This window comes from Prunus dulcis, chromosome 8 (assembly GCF_902201215.1).
Source record: "Prunus dulcis chromosome 8, ALMONDv2, whole genome shotgun sequence".
NCBI lineage: Eukaryota > Viridiplantae > Streptophyta > Magnoliopsida > Rosales > Rosaceae > Prunus > Prunus dulcis.
The window spans coordinates 10,326,399-10,344,902 of record NC_047657.1 but is presented as its reverse complement, the minus strand read 5'-3'; the positions used below and the strand labels follow the sequence as shown (position 1 = coordinate 10,344,902).

The 18,504-nt window shown below is 37.1% G+C and overlaps 2 protein-coding genes, 1 non-coding gene and 2 pseudogenes across 4 annotated transcripts; 1 reads left to right on the top strand and 4 right to left on the bottom strand.

The window, feature by feature from the left end:
- Positions 1 to 84: 84 nt before the first annotated feature.
- On the bottom strand, positions 85 to 5,150 carry LOC117636551 (universal stress protein PHOS32). Of its 2 annotated transcripts, XM_034371095.1 has the most exons (6): positions 4,685 to 5,112; positions 4,206 to 4,285; positions 3,617 to 3,735; positions 3,361 to 3,437; positions 3,228 to 3,268; positions 85 to 400 (listed from the first exon to the last, which is right to left on the bottom strand). In XM_034371095.1, exons 1-5 carry the CDS (start codon positions 4,905 to 4,907, stop codon positions 3,243 to 3,245), a joined length of 525 nt encoding a protein of 174 aa, XP_034226986.1. In that variant the 5' UTR covers positions 4,908 to 5,112; the 3' UTR covers positions 85 to 400; positions 3,228 to 3,242. The 2 variants fall into 2 exon arrangements, with proteins under 2 accessions (XP_034226986.1, XP_034226985.1); XM_034371094.1 differs by lacking the exon at positions 85 to 400 and having other exon boundaries at positions 3,027 to 3,268; positions 4,685 to 5,150.
- A 1,749-nt stretch (positions 5,151 to 6,899) lies between these two features.
- LOC117612311 lies at positions 6,900 to 6,986 on the bottom strand. Its single transcript, XR_004583352.1, has one exon. It is a non-coding gene; the product is annotated as a small nucleolar RNA U30 (small nucleolar RNA).
- Positions 6,987 to 7,472: 486 nt separating this feature from the next.
- LOC117638445 lies at positions 7,473 to 9,108 on the bottom strand (annotated as a pseudogene).
- A 5,362-nt stretch (positions 9,109 to 14,470) lies between these two features.
- Positions 14,471 to 17,042, top strand: LOC117638742 (laccase-11-like). Its single transcript, XM_034373847.1, has 6 exons — positions 14,471 to 14,633; positions 14,718 to 14,869; positions 14,966 to 15,210; positions 15,305 to 15,433; positions 15,668 to 16,591; positions 16,720 to 17,042. The coding sequence occupies exons 1-6, from the start codon at positions 14,523 to 14,525 to the stop codon at positions 16,848 to 16,850; spliced, it is 1,692 nt and encodes a 563-aa protein (XP_034229738.1). The 5' UTR covers positions 14,471 to 14,522; the 3' UTR covers positions 16,851 to 17,042.
- A 284-nt stretch (positions 17,043 to 17,326) lies between these two features.
- On the bottom strand, positions 17,327 to 18,206 carry LOC117612227 (annotated as a pseudogene).
- Between the last annotated feature and the right edge of the window lie 298 nt (positions 18,207 to 18,504).

The window sequence follows — 18,504 nt, the reverse complement described above, 5'->3', positions numbered from 1 at the left end:
GGTTGAAACCAACTTTATGCCAATAAAGGGTAATTAGGGTTCCCTGCAATTTCCACACTACTACAAAAAAAAAAATAAATAAATAAAAAATTCATAGACGACGGATTTTTATCATTGTCGAGATTGACAAAATACCGTCGTCTATGCTCCGGGGACTATTGTACCCATTTAAAGACGAGGGTGTGTAACCGTCATCTGCCACAATTCAAGACCCTTTTACAAGATAAATTGTCCCCATCCCAATTTGAAGTGAAAGACAAATCTAGCTGTCATGGGAATACAGAAAATGCCGTATCATACTTGTAATTGATGGGAGAGTGCAAGTTGACCCTCTGATGGATGAAGGTTCAGAGACAAGTTCAAGCAAGCGCTACATGAGGGACAGTGGCCATGAGCCTACCTGTGGACCAACCCAGCTCCCTTTTGAGAAGAAGAAGAATACTAATATTTGTTGATAGAGACCCTCATAATTATGCAGAAAAAGAGTGATGATATAGGGTGTGACCAAAATTTAAAGAAGATCAAGGACAGCAATTTGGCAAAGAAACAGGACAAAATTGCTTATCCATTCCTACTATATTCAATTGGTTAGAGTTGTTTTCTTGTGCCTAGTGTAAATAACAAGGTAGCTTCCGCAGAGCCCTTACATCAATTATTTTGAATTATCATTGTCAAAAATCCAAGGGGTGAGATGTTACTTGATATTTTAATTAAAAGAAAAACGTGTTGATGGGTTTTCAAGAATTATAATTTGTTTAAAGTGAGGGAAAGAAACTTGACACAATTTTGTGTGTGCGTGTGTAGAGAATCGAATGTATTTGGAAAAACATTGTGTAGCATTATCCCTTTCTATGTGGCTGATTCATAAAGCCAAGTTTGGGCATGGAATTTCTTTGAAATGTGAGGTTGGATCCAACTCAAAGAGATGATAAAACATCTTCCTCAATCACACCAGCTAGCCTACTTGGTTCATCCTCCATCAATAGATGGTTATCAGAACATGACAAGGAAAACCTAGCTACCATGTGCAACATTGCAATAACGGGCCTAAACTAGCTACACGTATCAAGAACTTAATATAGGGTTTATTCGCTGATCTGGTTTCATGATCCAAATCGTTTATTTATTATATCCTCATCTAAATCGAGAATCATGTATATATCCAATTGCGACCAAAATGAATTATGAACATAGTTTTACCGATAAACACGGAGAATCATTATGATAATTAAATGATTAAACGATTATTGATTTGATTTGGTATTATAGAAACACATTGTAAAATGAGGCCCATACATACATGATCTAAAGTTATGTCCTAAAGGCCCTAATTTAGATTGTCACTTTGTCTATATACCCAATTCAGGAGTTTTTATCAAAAATAGTCAAAATTTACCCCCTACTTTCAAAAATGTCAATTTTTATAAAATCTTTCAAATATAGCCAAAAACTCACCTAAATAGACACAAATGCCCTTAAAAATTAAAACCCCCATAAACTTAAAAAGTTCCAATATATTTTGAGTCCTAGTTATTGATATAGACTTGGTATCTGACTAAAGATCTAGACTTTGAGGAAAATTGATGCGTGAACTTGTAGATGCCTAACAAAACCTGTTAAAAAAGACATCTACGGGTATATGTTTACCAAACCTTTGCCCATAGCCTAAAGGAAGAGATATCATAGTGCTTAATATACACAAAAGAATTTCAAATGACAACAGTAAGGAAGCCAAACAACCTGTTTAAAAAAACATCTATGTGTATATGTAAAAAAGCACCATCACACCATCAAAACACATCTAAATTGATGAATATTTCAATTTCTTGTTCCTACCAAGCCAAGGAAATGAAGAAACAATTTAAAGAAAGAAGCAACCGCACGAAGAAGCACAAAATATGCATAAAGAAAAAGAAGATCACTTACCAATAGTGTGATTCCAAACTTTGTGAAGAGGGGTTTTGCTTTTTAGGTTTATGTGGGTTTTAATTTTTAAGAGCATTTGTGTCTATTTAGGTGAGTTTTTGGCTATAGTTGAAAGATTTTATAAAAACCGACATTTTTGAAAGTGGGGTAAATTTTGGCTATTTTTGATAAAAACTCCCAATTCAGTTGGGCAATGTAAAATATTCGCACGATGATGAATGGTGATAATTTAGACATTGAATTTATTTGGTATTCAATCTGAACGTGATGATGAATTCACAGAAACATGAAAGTTGAAACGGCCATTGCCAAAAAAGATGCATGACAAGAAATTCAAGAATCGACCAATGAGAAATAATAGTGAGAAGGGGTGTGGTCAGTGGACCTGGCCACATCCAGAGAAATAATCTCCTTCATTTTCTTTGCTCCACTTGATGGTGAGAGATTATTGATTTTGCCTCTTCCTTCTCTTGGGTCCACCTCAACTTTGTGTGAAAATTCTCCCTTCCAAGGAATAAAAGCTAAAACCTACAAAGATTCTTTCTGCAGATTGCAAAAATTGGTGCAGCTCTAAAAATTTGTTTGGAGGTAGCCAGAGCTCCTAAGTTTGTGTCTTTTTCTTGCTAAAAGAATCCAAAATGGTTACCAGATGACCCTAACAATTTATGACTAGGTTTTGACGGGTGGCTAAGGATCAGAAACTGTGAACCCTGAACAAGCTGGTGAAAGAAATATCTTGCTCAAGGATGAAAATATCAGCCGTTACGCTATAAAGGCCAATATCGATATTTCTAGGTATCGACACAGGGGTAAGCCTATTTCTTACCTAAATAAATCATTCAAAACTCCTAACACATACACACATTGCAAACTCAAAACTACAAGAATATAAGAGGCCATCTTTGAAAGTTTTTTTTATTTGGTTAAACTCTTGTTGAGAGTTGAAAGGTCCAAGTGAAGGTTCAGAATATAGAGTCTATAGACTGATAAAGGAGCTATGCATTCTGACCAATTCATCCACATAACGTTACTCACATTGTTCCATCAATTGAGATTAACAAATCAATCAGCAATGAGGCAAAACTTGGGCAAAACTCAAATAATCAGAGATCTTAATCAATACCTGCAGCTTAACATATACTATGAATTTTGAACATTTCATCCACATAAACTATTAATGGTAAGACTTGGCCAATTGATTCTTACAACCCCTCCAAGTTCGAATTACTACATACGCAAGCTACTAAAGTACGAATAGAAATTGCACAACATTAATCAGGACAGAACTGTTCTATACATACCATGAGTTCCACTAGCTAGATCAATGACTCGTCTCCAGCTTCTGCCAATTCAAGAAACAGATATTATATGTTTCAATTCTCTAAATCCAATGAAGCTCAAGGTTCCAATCATATATAAGATGGGAAGTTATACCTTTCCCTGGAACGATTACAACAGGAGCTGATTTACAGTTGTGCATGCAATACTCGCTGACACTTCCCTGTAGTACACTGCAGAAATCCCAGAATAAATTTGAGTAAGTGATCTGTGTTTGAGAGAGAGAGAGAGAGGGACCTTTGACTGAAATAGTTGAAATAAATGGGAGGAAATGGAAAGGCCAATAAGAGAGAGAGAGAGAGAGAGAGAGAGAGAGAGAGAGAGAGAGAGAGAGAGAGAGAGAGAGAGAGACCTTTGAATGAAGCCCCTGCCTCTGGTACCCAGGATAACAGCTGCAGGCTTTACACGCTCTGCTTCCTTGCAAATTACCTTACCTGGATCTCCTTGCACAATTCGTGCAATCGTCCTCACCTATTCCCATAGAGATTGTTCAAATTTTAAACATAAAACGATCCAAGGAAAGTAAATAATCTGAAGTTGGTTATCATGAATTTGTGTGTGTAATATATTCTACCACACAACTCCCATTCACGAGATTTGAACTCAAGAATTCCTCAATCAAAGGTGGAGACTAAATTCTACTAAACCTAATGATCACTGACTATGTTGGGGTTATCCAAAATAATTGCAGTAAATTAAGCTTATGCATCAGAATGACAATTATATACCAAGTGCAGGCAAACCATGGAACTAATTCAATGCTGCAAATGACTGCACAAGGTGCCAAGTTTACTTGATGATCAAAAGTTGTATAAATGTGATTTAATGTGCAGGTTATGCCCTAAATTACATCATCCACAACTGACATAAAATTAGACACGGCTAATAATGTTCCAAACACAAGAGTTAATGCCTCAAGTGCAAACATTAATTATACTCACCATGGCAACTTCAAATGCCTCAATTGCAAGCTTCTGCATAAGGACCTGGCTTGCATCGTAAACAATCTCGTTGTTCACACCTAAGGACGAAAATAAGAAGAGATTTGCTTAGGCTAATCGCTCACCCACTACATGAGGAAATCAAACATGAGCCCCACTGTGAGACTCACATGCATCTACGTCTAAAAAAACAAACCATAAACTGGGGCACGTCTTACGGGAACCTCACTCGTGGTTGAGTGTGACCCCAAAAAGCGGGTCCCACCCCACGAGGTCCCATGGGACTTGCCCCACCGAAAGAACTTCTCCTATGAATGACAATAGCATATGTCACAAAGATGATACCAAAAAAAAAACCCACAAAAACTAAACCACTCATATCACAAAATTCTAAGATTAAAATTCATAAGGATACTAAAAAAGGAAACAGAAAACACAGAGCAAGATCAAAAAACATGTAAGTGAATGAATGAATTAACTGGAAACAGCATGAATAAGATGGATGGTATCAGCAAGCCTGCAAAAGTGAATAAGGGCCCAATCGAAAGCGTGCTTGCTGTTGGGCCCATGATCCACAGCGATGACTATGTCACGGCCACGCCTTCTCTCCGCCGTCTCCCTCTCAAGCTCTGCGATCGACGCCAGCTTCACTTCTCGCCAGCTGTAAACTTCTTCGTCTTCCTTCACCACCTCCAATGACATCACAAACTGTATTTCAAATTCAAATTTCAAGCAAGAGAAGGACTAATTTTTAGTGATCTGGGTTTCCGAGGATTTTCAGATTGGTGTAGATTTTGATTGTTTGGGGGCCTTTGAGGAGTTGGTGGTCGATGAGCCGCGGTTTTGGTGCCAGCTGATAGGGGACTACATGTGTGGGTTCCATTTCTTTGCTTGCGTAGTTGGATTGTGTACGTGCACTTGATTTTCTTTGCTCCTTTTTCGCTTGCAAACGTGGGTTAGCAAACGTGAGTGAATTCGTTTAGTAAAAAATTAGATTAATGTAATGTAGTTTAGATATTATCGCTTATATATTTAAAAAAAATTGAGAATTAAAAAAAAAAGCCAAAACTTGACCCCTAATTTAAAAAGTGTCTGTTTTTGTAAAACATTTCAAATATAGCAAAAAACTCACATAAATAGACATAAACATCCTCCAATTTAAAACCAACATAAACCTAAAAAAGAAAATCCTATTAGATTGGGAATCTTTGGACGTAGAGTTTGTTACGTATTGCTGCCATAGTCAAATGGTGAGTCCAGTTCTTCCTTGGTTCTTCGTTCAATTTCTTCTTCGTTTCTTCATTTATTCTTCATACTATATTTATAAAATTTCAATTATGATTTTGCTGACTTAATGTAGATCGTTTTATTGAATTTTTTGTTTTATAGACTACCTCTAAATTAGTGGCAATTTTTGAAGAATTAAAGTTATGTGAAATAAATTAATTTTTTTTGGGTGAGAGGAGGAAATTATACTTATGCATTGATTCAATCATTTTCTAAATTTTTGGTTCTAAAACCTTTTTTTTTTTGCCAAATAAATACAGACGGAGACAAATGGGAGAGAAGAAGATGAGAAGAAGAAGAATAGAGATATGCAGGAGAAGAAGAAGAGAGAGAGAGACAGAGAGAGAGAAGAAAAAGAAAGAAAAAAAGAAAAGGAAAAGAGAGGGAGTGATGCTGGAGACAAACAGAAGAAGGAAAAAAAAAGAAAAAAAAGAAATAGAGGTGATTGGAAAAGTGTTTGGAGGAAATATTTCAAAGTTTTATTTAATAAGGTTTCTTTTTTAGAATTATGTAAGTTTTAAATTTGAGGGCATTTGTGTCTATTTATGTGAATTGTCTACTATATTTGAAATTGTTTACAAAAACTGACATTTCTGAAATTAAGGTTCAAATTTTAGCTTTTTTTGATAAATTCTCAAAAAATTTAATAACTCTACTAGGACTGATTTTCAAACGTGTATATCAGAATAAGGGGATTTCAATTCCAATACAAAAAATTTGTGAATGAAAATTAAATTCCAATTCCGAAAAAATTGATGAGATTCAGATGGCTTTTAATGATTTTTGGTTTGAGTTTAGGCAAATTTAGGGCTAGTAAAAAGAATGTCAGCTTTCTATCACCCTTGCCCATATGGTTCAACTCCAAAAAATGGGCTTAGGTTTGGCGCCAATGAGCAACCCAAAACCTCCGTCCAACCCACAGAATAAGCCATGATTATTTTGAGGCTTTGGTCCAACTAAGCTTGTCGGCGTTGCTAGAATGGCAAGGATGCACGTTGCACATGTTCTTCATGGTTAGCCCGTATTGTAGCAGTGAAAGATGTGAAACCCAATTACATCTTTCTCACAGAAGATTTCCATTAGAACTTAATTTTAGCATGACAATTGATTAAATTCTAGATTAACTCTTCTTGAAGATTAAATTCTGTTCACAATTTGATTTGAACACTAACCTCATCATATTCATAATTTATCAAACACATTTCCAAGTTCAATCATCAAAACGCCGTTATGATTTCTGCTTGCCCCAATTGGGCTACCACCCAGAAAAAATAAACACAGATAAAAAAACGAGAAAAAAATAATAAAAGAAAGTAAGGAAGTTTGAGCTCAGAGGCAAAACTGAAACTTGAAAAAAACTCCAAATAAAAAGAAAATGAACAGAAAGTATAAATGGAAGGAAAGGGTGCTCAGAAAGATTATGAATGGATGAGATAGTTTCTCCTCATATCAATATCAGATTAACGAGATTATATATTTCTCATCATCATCGCACCTGCCTTCCCCAACATCAGAACAAAACTATACAATTACAGACAGACGCACACAAACACAGAGATTAGGGTTTGTGGTCAATTGGACAGAGCAGGAGAGGGAGGAGGGGAAGAAGAAGAGGGGTAGGCTGCAGGATTAGGTTTTCCGTATTTATAGCCAAGAGAAAGAGGGAACAATGCCCTTCCATCGGGGCCCAACTAGGATTTTTTTGAATCCAAAGGCCCAACAAGGAATTGGAAATAGGACCATTCTTTCAATTCTTGATTTCTTTTGGGCCTAGTTCAGCTGGACTTCTTTTACCAACAAAGGCTGATGATGTTCAAGCGTCATTTATCGTTACGGCCCAATGAGACTGTAACGAGAGGTTACAATGAGGGGGTCCTTACATTCATCCAAAATTCGAAGCTCGACCAACATACGTGAATAAAACGATGAGTTATATTTGAAGTATGCTAGAAACGCAAATATAAGTTTTAGTTTCATTATGTTCTCAACATCAAGTTTTTTCAGTAAGGATGCTCTGACTCTCCGTACTCCAGAGCTATGTAGTAGGTTTTTTATTTTATTTTTTATGGAGATCTTTGTTCCATTACAATTTATTTGTTCATGTACTCAGCCATCTCATTTTTGAAGTTGAAATCCACAAACAAAGCATCAATATTTATCTCATATATTCAATCTGCAGTCCATCAATTATTGTGTAAGTGCAAGATTTAGTCCTTGGTATCAATGTCACCCAAATGCTCTCATCGCTATCTGCCTCCAAATCTTCTAGTACTTCTGAGATCCCCAACTTGAGATTGGTTTTTCCATTAGCATCCCTCTTGCCGTGAGGTATGTGAACAAAGGTTCCTGCAAATTCACTGAAACTTGGGCTAACTATACTCTCATCCACTAAATTTATATAGACATCAAATTTAACATAGTCATCACTTTGGACATCAATTCCATGAACAACCAAGACCTCTTCCTCTTCTTCTTTCTCTTGCTTTCTTCTATTTTATTTCAACCTGTGCACCTTCACTGTTATGGAGCTGTCAAGATTTCGACCACTCGATCCAAACTCTGCTGATAATATGCGCTCATGCGGCGATTGCAATATGGTTTTGTTCTCTTTGTTTCAGAGCTTGCTTGTCCATTTTGGATGGAATATATAACGCTTTGGACGCATATTCAGCCATGGAAGATCAGCCTCCTCATAAACAGACCGAAGCTTCGCGGTATTGAGAACATCACAAACATAAATTGTCACAAGCTGAGAATTCTGATCATGGAAGTAGAAAGAAGAGTTGAGCCAATCAGGATCCATATTGTGCAAGTCAAATTTGTGAACCCCCCTCCAAACCTCCCAAAGACGGTCTATATTTGCGTGGTGTGCGTGGAACGTAGGGTCCCAAGCTGCTGAGTAGAATGCTCCCATGTCTTCCCTTTTAGGCTGGAAATTGCTGCCAACCCATTTATGCATTGTGTTGTGAGAGGCACGCTCTACGGTGCCTGGTCCATCACAAACACCTCCCTCATCCCATGAACAGCTCTGGCTTCTTTGCACCGGATACAACCTGCTTATACATCAATGCCAGGTTCAAATGAATCTGTTCCTCAGGTTCAATATCATTGTCTTCAAGGAAGTTCAAATCGCAGACTTTTGGTGGAAAGTGCGAAAAATCAAGCTGATCATCGAAAAAAGGATCATTCATTACCACCCAGGAAGTGTCATTGCATTAGGGGAGTCTCAATTCCAAAATGGCAGAGCAAATGCGTCATCCCCAATGAGGCTTTCGACTATTCGTTCGTGGAAATGGAGCATCATAAGGTGCCAAGGGAAGAAAAACCATGTCCTATGGATATCAATAGAAAGATTGGAATGTGGCTGGTCATAAGCACCGGTGCAATAGAGACAATGTATATTGGCTTGACGACTAAAACTCCGAGGGTCACTGTCTGCCAAGGACTTCATGATGGTTAAGGCCCTTTTATACTTAGCAATATAATCATCATCAACATGATGGGCAGGCCTTCGAATTCGCAAATGAGTCGAAGGATCCAGAAATTGAAAATCAATGATGGCCTCTTCTCCGCACTTTCTGGAGGCAGCAATGGACAAGGAGATCAGGCCTACCATAAGATGAGTTGCAAGTTGGGACTCACAGACAGGTCCTGAATGTGATCTCCATTGACCTTGTAGTTTCCAGAAGGGTATATTGAGTCATCTCCTCCTAATATGCCTAAGATTTTGTCCACAATTTCCCTGCAAACATTAGAGGCCATAAGTGGTATTGCCAATGCCAGAGACTGATGATCAGAACAGTGCTTTGTTTAATTACATGATGGAACATATATTAAATTAGGTTAAGGATTAATGACATTTTACTCCCTTCAGGTTTGAGGGCATTATTAACATGGGCCACGAGGTTTTAATTTAATCAATTTGCACCCTAATGCGCTGGCGGACCCAAGAAATTTTTAGTGGATGTGCAATTTTGGAAGGCTAAAAACTCTTTGTGGATTGAACGTCTAAGACTTTTTACCTAGATTGATCTTAGGTCCCTTCATGCATTCATATCATACATGAAAAATTGTTTTATGAAAAATATTGACTAAGTATGAAAAATGATTTTTCGAAATAATCATTTTCTCAAGATAATTTTTGGTGGCTTTTATTCCTTTCACATCAAATAAGAAAACTTGATTCTATGGGATTTTATTATGAAGTATATATTGACTTAGTGAGCCATCATTTTTAGCCTAAATCGTATTTTGCACTAAAACTGATTTTTCATATTTTGAATCCAAATAGGGAGTACTTCCTTATTTACATTGTAAACTTAAGTAAATGGAGTTCATTTACTTAAATGTTGAAAATGAAAATAAAATAATCTGTGCACCATCACTAGCTAAGCAAAAGGGCAATTTGAAGCATCCACAGTAGTTTTTCCGCTTGCACCTTAATAGGTCTATCAATGCCCTAATGTTTAAAATTCGACCAATTTACACCCTTCGTTAGTACTTAGTTTGACTGTTTGATGATCTTCAGTTAAATTAACCATGGACTGTCATTGATGTTATAAATAAAGCTACCATTTGTTCTATTTGACCAAACTAGGTTGTACAGCTGCAAACAGCTACTACAGAAAGAATCAAAGAAATAAAATCCCTCAAAACAAATTACACACTACAGGGACGGACCCACAGTGGGGTCATTGGGGTCAAACGACCCCATGGAAGCCATGGAAATAGGCTTGGAAGTCCACTTGAGCTGGCTGTGTGACCCCTTGAACTGCCTTCCAAGTGCTTGATATTTTGCCTGAGAGGAAGAGGGAGGAAGCTGCGCACAGAAGGAAGAAGAAGCAGCGCAACGCGCTTATGTTTTTTTTAAAACACCCTGGGCAAAACGACGTCGTTTTGGCCTAGGAAAATTTTTTAAATAAAAAACCCTTCCGTATCCCTCCTCCATTTTCCCCCGTCTGTTTCCTAAGCAGAGAGTCGTAGGTTCGACCCCTACTTGGTGCGTTTTTTTTAAAATCTTTTTAACCTGTTTTGTTGTTGGAATCAGTCAGTCAACTTTGTTCCATTTATTATTATTTCTTCCTCCCAAATTCCAACGACTGGCTTAGAAATTAGAATCCATGAATGCTGAGCTTTACTTGTAATTTTATCTAAGGATGACCACAACATGGTTTTATCACCACTATTTAACACTTAAGAATTTCTCCACACACACACACACACACACACACACACAAAAACCTTGTTTTTCTTCATTGTAATTAGAACAAAATGCAGTAACCAACATATTGGAACCAGATGTGCAGGCAAAATATCTGACCCAATAAAATTTTGGCTTGTTTTTCTAACAGTGCTAAAACCAATATTCAAAAAAGTCTAAACAATAAAATTTTGGCTTGAAATTTTATGAATTGAAACTACTCAAAAACATACTTAAAAAAATGATAAATCGAAATCATTCACAGTATATTTGTCCAAGAAATGAATGAAATTTGGAAGAGAAAAAATAGATAAGAAAAATAACCCATTCTTAAATTTTCTTTGGAACATTTACACTATGACCCTACGACGTTCGGATCCTGAGTCCGTCACACGGAGGCAGACCTAGCAAAAAAAAAAGTAAATTTAGGTTTAAGCCACAAAAAAAACTTTCATTTTTGGAAAAAGCCAAAGCTTTTTATAAAAAGACAGAAAAACCTCTCAACTTTCAAACAAAAGACATGCAAATGTAAAAGATTCCTTAGGAAATCCAAAAATAAATAAGGGCAATTTTGTCCATTTTAGCTTCTTTTAAAAAATTTCTCTCTCCTTTGACATTTTCCAAACAAAGTCTCCCCAAAGAAAAAAGACCACCCAAGTACAACCAACTATTACACAACTTTTAAGATCATTGTTAATTAGACATAGAACCAAGCCAATACAACAATGCACCCATTTCTAAATATAAAAAAATAAATAATAATAATAATAATTCCTGTTAGGCCATTCCTTTCCTGAATTCCTATGTTTTTATTGTCTAGGCTCCATTTCAGTGGTTATAAATGAACAACTAAATCCAAATGGTAAAAGCAGATTGCAAATGCATACCATACCATGGTTTATTAGGATTCTGCAGGATTAGAAGAGGGAAAGGCACTACAGCAAAGATGAACAAGGTTATAGTAAAACCCCATTTCTTTGCTTCCATGGCTTGCCAAGTTCCCAAACAGCTACACAAATTTGCCACCAGCTAGCAAATCTAACACTGCTCCTCTCTCTCAACCTGCACCCAGAAATGAGTTATAACAAAGATAAATGCAGACTTCTGCAATAATCTAATATTGAAAAACCTGGTATCATAAAAAGTACCCAACTGTTAATGTGCAGTATCTCTATGCATATGATGAATGACTGAGTGCATGAACAAATGAATCTCACCTTCATGAGTCTCCTCTTGACATGTCTTTGCTCCCAGTCCTGACTGCTGATACTTCTACAGAAACGAAAGGCCTTGGAAATGAAAATTCTACAAAGATTATATTATTATGGCACATTGTGTACCGTCTCTTTAATAGAGGTGAGATTTACTTGTGTTTGTAGACCCTACCCTTAATAAAGAGTTAACACAATGTAATACAATAATATGATTTCTCTAATATTTACCGGCTGAAAAATACAACCATGCCAGTTGCATTCTTTAATTTCTTTGAGGCATTTTATCGAGCATGTTACCCAGAAGAGAACCAACATGTGTTAATAATAGTCTAGTGCACATTAATAAATGTGGCTAAAAGCCATTGCATATATGTTGCTTTCGGCATTGATTTTGATATCTAATGTTTGTGAGTTGAAATGAGATAGGTTTCGAATATACATCCATTACATATATATTTTTTTGGATACACCATTACATTTCTCTTTTGATATCTTAGTTGGGTTTGATCTTCAAACAAGCAAGACAATGCATGGCAATGCAAAAATCCAAAAATACTAAATGCATGAGAAGTGTTAACGTGGCTTAATTTATGTCACACGACATGTATACTTGCTTTAGTGTTACGGCCCAATTTCTAAAGTTAAGTCACATTTTCCTATAAAAAAAACCCAAAAACCTAAAAACAAAAAAAACAAAAAATAGTTAAGTCACATTTCCAACAAAAAAAAGCCACGTGGTGTCTATTTATGGGGCCCACTGGCCTAAGTGACTTAAAAGCCCATATCTCATCAAATAAAAAGCAAAGTAAGATTGTAGTCTTAAACAAAGTGAATAGGGTCTCATCTAAGTAGGAGTGGGTTCGGTCTGGGTTGGTTTGGTTTTGAATTTAATCCGAATATCAAACTGTAAGCCTCGATTATGCTATTTTGGAAACCAAAACTAAACCATAATTGATAAAAATTGACCACTTCGATTAATTGGACTTGGTGGGTTGGTTTGGATTTTTTGGCTTTCTGAGAGAGAGAGAGAGAGAGAGAGAGAGAGAGAGAGAGAGAGAGAGAGAGAGAGAAGAAGAAGAAGAAGAGAGAGAGGAGAAGAAGAAGAAGAAGAAGAAGAAGGGAAAAAAAGAGGGAGATGGGGAGAGGGTGTGAAGGAGTGAAGACAGACTGATAGAGACAAGACAAACAGAGAGATGGAGAGAGAAGAAAAAGAAAAGATTGAAACTATGTATTATAGATGGAGAGAGAAGAAAAAGAAAAGATTGAAACTATGTAATATATATATATATATATATATTTATTTATATTTCTTATAATATTTTTTTAATATCATCAATTTGGTTTGGTTAAACCGTGGTTTTGAATATTATAAATTGTACACCAAACCATATATTTTGGTTTGGTTTGGGTTCAAACCGATGATCAAAAAAAGATTGGAAAAAAAAACCAGACTAACCCAAACCATCGGTTTGGTTTGAGCGGTTTAACCGGATTACCGATTTGAATGCCCAGCCCTACATCTACGAGTCATATATAAGGCCTTTGCTATAGAATTCTTGGAAAGAGGTTTAATCTAATAGAAAAATGACTTTTATTTGCAAACCAGTAATTAAAATTTTTTTTTTTCAAAAAAGGAAAATAGTATATCCTAAAGATCATCCAAGAAGAAGATAGTGAAAATCAACTGACCAAACCAAGATATTTTTCAACTTACCACTACAGGCACCTAATCAAATTGAACAAATAAAGTTACTCCAGCTTTTGGTTTTTTTTTTGGGACACATTACTCTAGCTTTTGGTGATCGATACCATTTTAGATGGCATTGCAAAGCTTTTGTCCTCAATAAGCAGTGACTACCAGATATTGACTAAACAGTTGGACCCAAAGCTTAGAAGCAAGGTTTTTCTTGTTTCCCTTACCATATCGTTAAAGAATTTTAAAATTTAAATAGATAAATGAAAGTTTTTGCTCATAAGATTTTATTTTTCTAATGATCGAGATTGACAATTTAGCAACATAATGTGCTAGGCTACTTGACGACGGAAAATAAGCTATTCAAATAGAGATAACTTATTTGAAATTAAATTAAACCTTCATTTCATAATCTTTCTAACAAAACTCTAAACACTAAATGCTAAATCCTGTTGTAAACAAACAAATCCAGATACAATGTCAACAATGGTACGCCAAAAAAGAAAAAAAATATAAGGCCCAAAGGTACGTGTGAACAGAAAAAAACGCGTGATGCCAACCATTTTCCTTGAAGGTAAAGTTGAGATATCCACATTTAGGTTTCAAGTAGCTCTCTTGATTATACCTGTATTTTCCTAAACAATTAAAAATACAAGATTAAGTTCTTCAGCTACTCTGTTTGCCTTCTCAAGTTGGCTTTACACTAAAAGTCCCCATCTGTATTTTGCTTCAAAGTCCCCATCTCAAGTTGGCCTTCACAATCTCTACCTACTGTTGACAATACCAACTCCATCTAACATAAACAAACTGATGATTTATTTTAGATTTTGGGCACAGCCATATAAAACCATTAGAACCTGACTTGCTACCATGTCTCATCCCTACAAACTTGCCATTGTATAGAAACGATTCGGTAACGAAAAATGGCAAAAACCAACAGTTTCTGCTGGGGTTCTTCTGCACTTCTCTTCTTATGCTTAGTTGGGTTCTTTTCCACTCCGGCAAAAGCCGGTTTGAAGACATACCAATTCGATGTAAGCATTTCAAAATGGCAGACTTAAATTGCATGCATTTTATATACCTGGTTATTATTTATCTGTTCCAAAAATTATTTTCAGGTTCAAGTGAAGAATGTGAGCAGGTTGTGCCATTCTAAGCCAATTGTTACAGTAAATGGGATGTTCCCTGGACCTACAGTTTATGCTAGAGAAGGAGATACACTTCTTGTCAATGTTACCAACCATGCAAAATACAATATGTCAATTCATTGGTAGGAAATTTATATTTGAATTCATATGATTATGCGAGCATAAAATTAAAATGAACATTTGGGTTTATTAATGTCACATTTTGATTGAATTTTCAGGCATGGATTAAAGCAATATAGAAATGGGTGGGCAGATGGGCCTGCCTATATCACACAATGTCCTATCAAGACAGGACATAGTTACACCTACAATATCACTATAACAGGGCAAAGAGGAACTCTATGGTGGCATGCACATATTTTCTGGCTAAGAGCCACTGTGTATGGAGCAATTGTCATCTTGCCTAAACAAGGGACTGGTTTTCCATTTCTTCAGCCATACCAGGAGGCTAATATTGTCTTAGGCGAGTTGGTGCAACTATAAGATTTGTAACTATATACAGAATTTTTTTGAGTTTATGCAGAAAATGATTGTATTGTTTCTCATGAATGGTGTAGGAGAATGGTGGAATAACGACGTTGAAGAGGTTGTTAAACAAGGAAACAAACTGGGATTGCCACCAAATATGTCAGATGCACACACCATCAATGGGAAGCCAGGGCCTCTCTTTCCATGTTCTGAAAAACGTAAGCCACTGCCTTCTGTAGAAAAGTTCTTGCCTACAATGAGTTTATACAATGCACATGGTGGACGTGCAACTAGTAATTGTGAGAGCTACGTTGTATATACTCATTGTATGCGAGAACTTTTCCATCTATGACACTAGATGTTCTGAGACTACTTTTGTTTTATGGCACTGCCATTTGGACATGAAAAATGAGACTTTGCATTCTCATCCCTTTTTGTTTTTGCTATCTCAGATACCTATGCATTGGAGGTTGAACAGGGAAAGACGTATCTGCTACGAATCATCAATGCTGCACTCAATGATGAGCTATTCTTTGCCATTGCTGGTCACAATTTGACAGTGGTAGAAATTGATGCAGTCTACACCAAACCATTCACATCTCAAGCAATACTAATAGCACCAGGCCAGACCACGAATGTTCTCGTTCAAGCCAACCAAGTGCCCGGAAGATATTTCATGGCTGCTAGGCCATTCATGGACGCACCGGTTTCCATTGACAACAAAACTGCCACTGGAATACTGCAGTACAAAGGCATCCCAAATACTGTGCAGCCAGTTCTTCCCCAACTTCCGGCACTCAATAACACAGCTTTTGCATTGAGCTTCAATGCCAAGCTAAGAAGTCTAAACACAGCACAGTTCCAGGCCAGTGTACCTCTTAAAGTTGATCGACATCTCTTTTACACGATCGGGTTGGGAATCAACCAATGCACCACTTGCCTGAATGGAACACAGCTCACTGCTTCTTTAAACAATATCACATTTGTGATGCCCCAAATTGGGCTGCTTCAAGCTCATTATTTCAACACCAAGGGAGTATTTACCACAGATTTCCCAGACCGCCCTCCAACACCTTTCAATTACACTGGTGCACCACTCACTGCCAGCCTTGGCACTAAAGTAGGCACCCGTCTCAGCAAACTTGCCTTCAATTCAACAGTTGAGTTGGTGCTACAAGACACCAATCTTCTCACAGTGGAGTCTCATCCCTTCCACCTTCATGGTTACAATTTCTTTGTTGTTGGGACTGGAGTTGGGAACTTCGACCCCAAAAAGGACTCGGCAAAGTATAACTTGGTGGATCCTCCCGAAAGAAACACAATCGGAGTTCCTACCGGTGGTTGGGTTGCCATAAGGTTCAGGGCTGATAATCCAGGTAAACACATCAAACTAACCAAATAGCATGCTACATTAAACTTCAAAGTTACTCATTAAGCAAGAATAATCTCTCTTCTTTTTTTAGATATTTCACTAATATTTTGAACGATATTTGTTCATCTTTAGGTGTCTGGTTCATGCACTGTCATTTGGAGCTCCATACCAGCTGGGGTTTGAAGACTGCATTCGTGGTGGAAAATGGGAAAGACTCAGATCACTCTATCTTGCCTCCACCTACAGACCTTCCACCTTGTTAGTTCCTCGAACCGCAGTGGAGTACTTCTTGAGGAACACAAACCATTGTTTGTTTTAAGCCTATTGGCTGATAATTCCTTGCAAACAATCCTGCAAAATGCAGGAGTTGTGAAAGCAAAATTCTTGTTTAAGACCCAATAAAAAGGTGTAATGTGTATCGGATTCTTCTAAATGCTAATTTGAACGCTTTTTCATGCAACAGATTTCTGGGGTGACATTGGCCCCAAATTTTTAGGTTTAATCCACCAGAGCTTAAAAAGACCTGCATTAAACATATCTGAGGAATAATTCTAACAAACTGAAGCTCTGATAACAAAAGAGCAAAATAGTTCTGCATTCTAGATGACAAATGTAATGAAAGCAACCATTGATTCCGCCAGCCAGTATAGTCAACTCCAGTATATTATTCACAGACCAAAACTCCACTACAGCACAACAATAACAGCCTCATCCAGGATGAACTTTGATCTCTACGATTTCAAGAAGCTAAGATGGAAATCAGGCATACCAGCAACACAATCAACACCAAAGCCCCAATCCAACAAACCCATCTTCCTCTTCTCTGCTTCATCTGCTGAGCAGAATAAAGAGCATTGGTTCCACCATGAATGTAAGCTCCAGCATCAGCCACATTCTTTTCACTATCATCCATTCGTTCCCCTTGCTTTACAACCATCACTACCATGTCCAGGAAAACTTGATGGAGTTCTGTCAAGCTTCTCTGCAAGTCCTTCAAGGCCTCATGCCTTTCCTGATTCTCCATTGCCAGCTCAGCCTTCCCCTCAAAAACTTTGACCTTCCCATTTACTTTCCAAAATCATCTATCACTTCCTCACTTGCTTCCTCTCCTGTGGCATTATAATACCTCCTCTTGAGACCTTCTTTGTGCTCTTGAACGATCTGTTCTCTCAAGGACTGAAAATCATTCATCATATCTCTCTCAGCTTAATTCTCAAACCAGTAGTCACCCAAATCCTCATTCGATCAACAGGGCTGCCTTCCTTGTACTCAACTGATATACATTTCGATTAGCCACATGCGGTCAAGCGACTCCAATCTTTCTTTGATGCCTTTTGCTTTCCTCAGAATAGCTACCATGTCAGCCCTCAAAGAACTTTAGCAGTGTGAGTAAACTTGGTTTCTTCATTCGGGTCCTGATGATCAAGAAGAAGGTTTGTGAGGTTCTGTTCCATAGCAGCCTTGATTGTGGTCACTTGTTTGAAAAATTGGGTGAGGTTCTGTTCATCAGTAGGGCCAAGTTTGCCCGTTTCGAGGTCGGGTTCCGATTCAAGGTCTTTCATGGCCTGTTTCTTGAGGTCCACGTAACTGAGGATTTACTTAGTCATTAGATCATTCATCTCTGAGGCAATAACCAAATACCCACCTAAAAGAAACCTTCAGTTGCTTAAAAACATTCAGCTTTACAGCTGTTTGGTTGCTAAGAAAATATCTTCCATAAAAAAACAAAGCAATTCAGTAATTTACCTGAGTATGGAAAAACAAAAACAGAAAAAGGAGAAGAAGGAAAAACGAAAAACGAAATTGAAAAAATTGAAAAAAGAAAACCCTGACTCTGAGAATTTTGGCGACTGAAGATTCAGGATCGACGAAATAACAATAATAGGGGAAGCAATGAACTTGACGTACAATTGAACA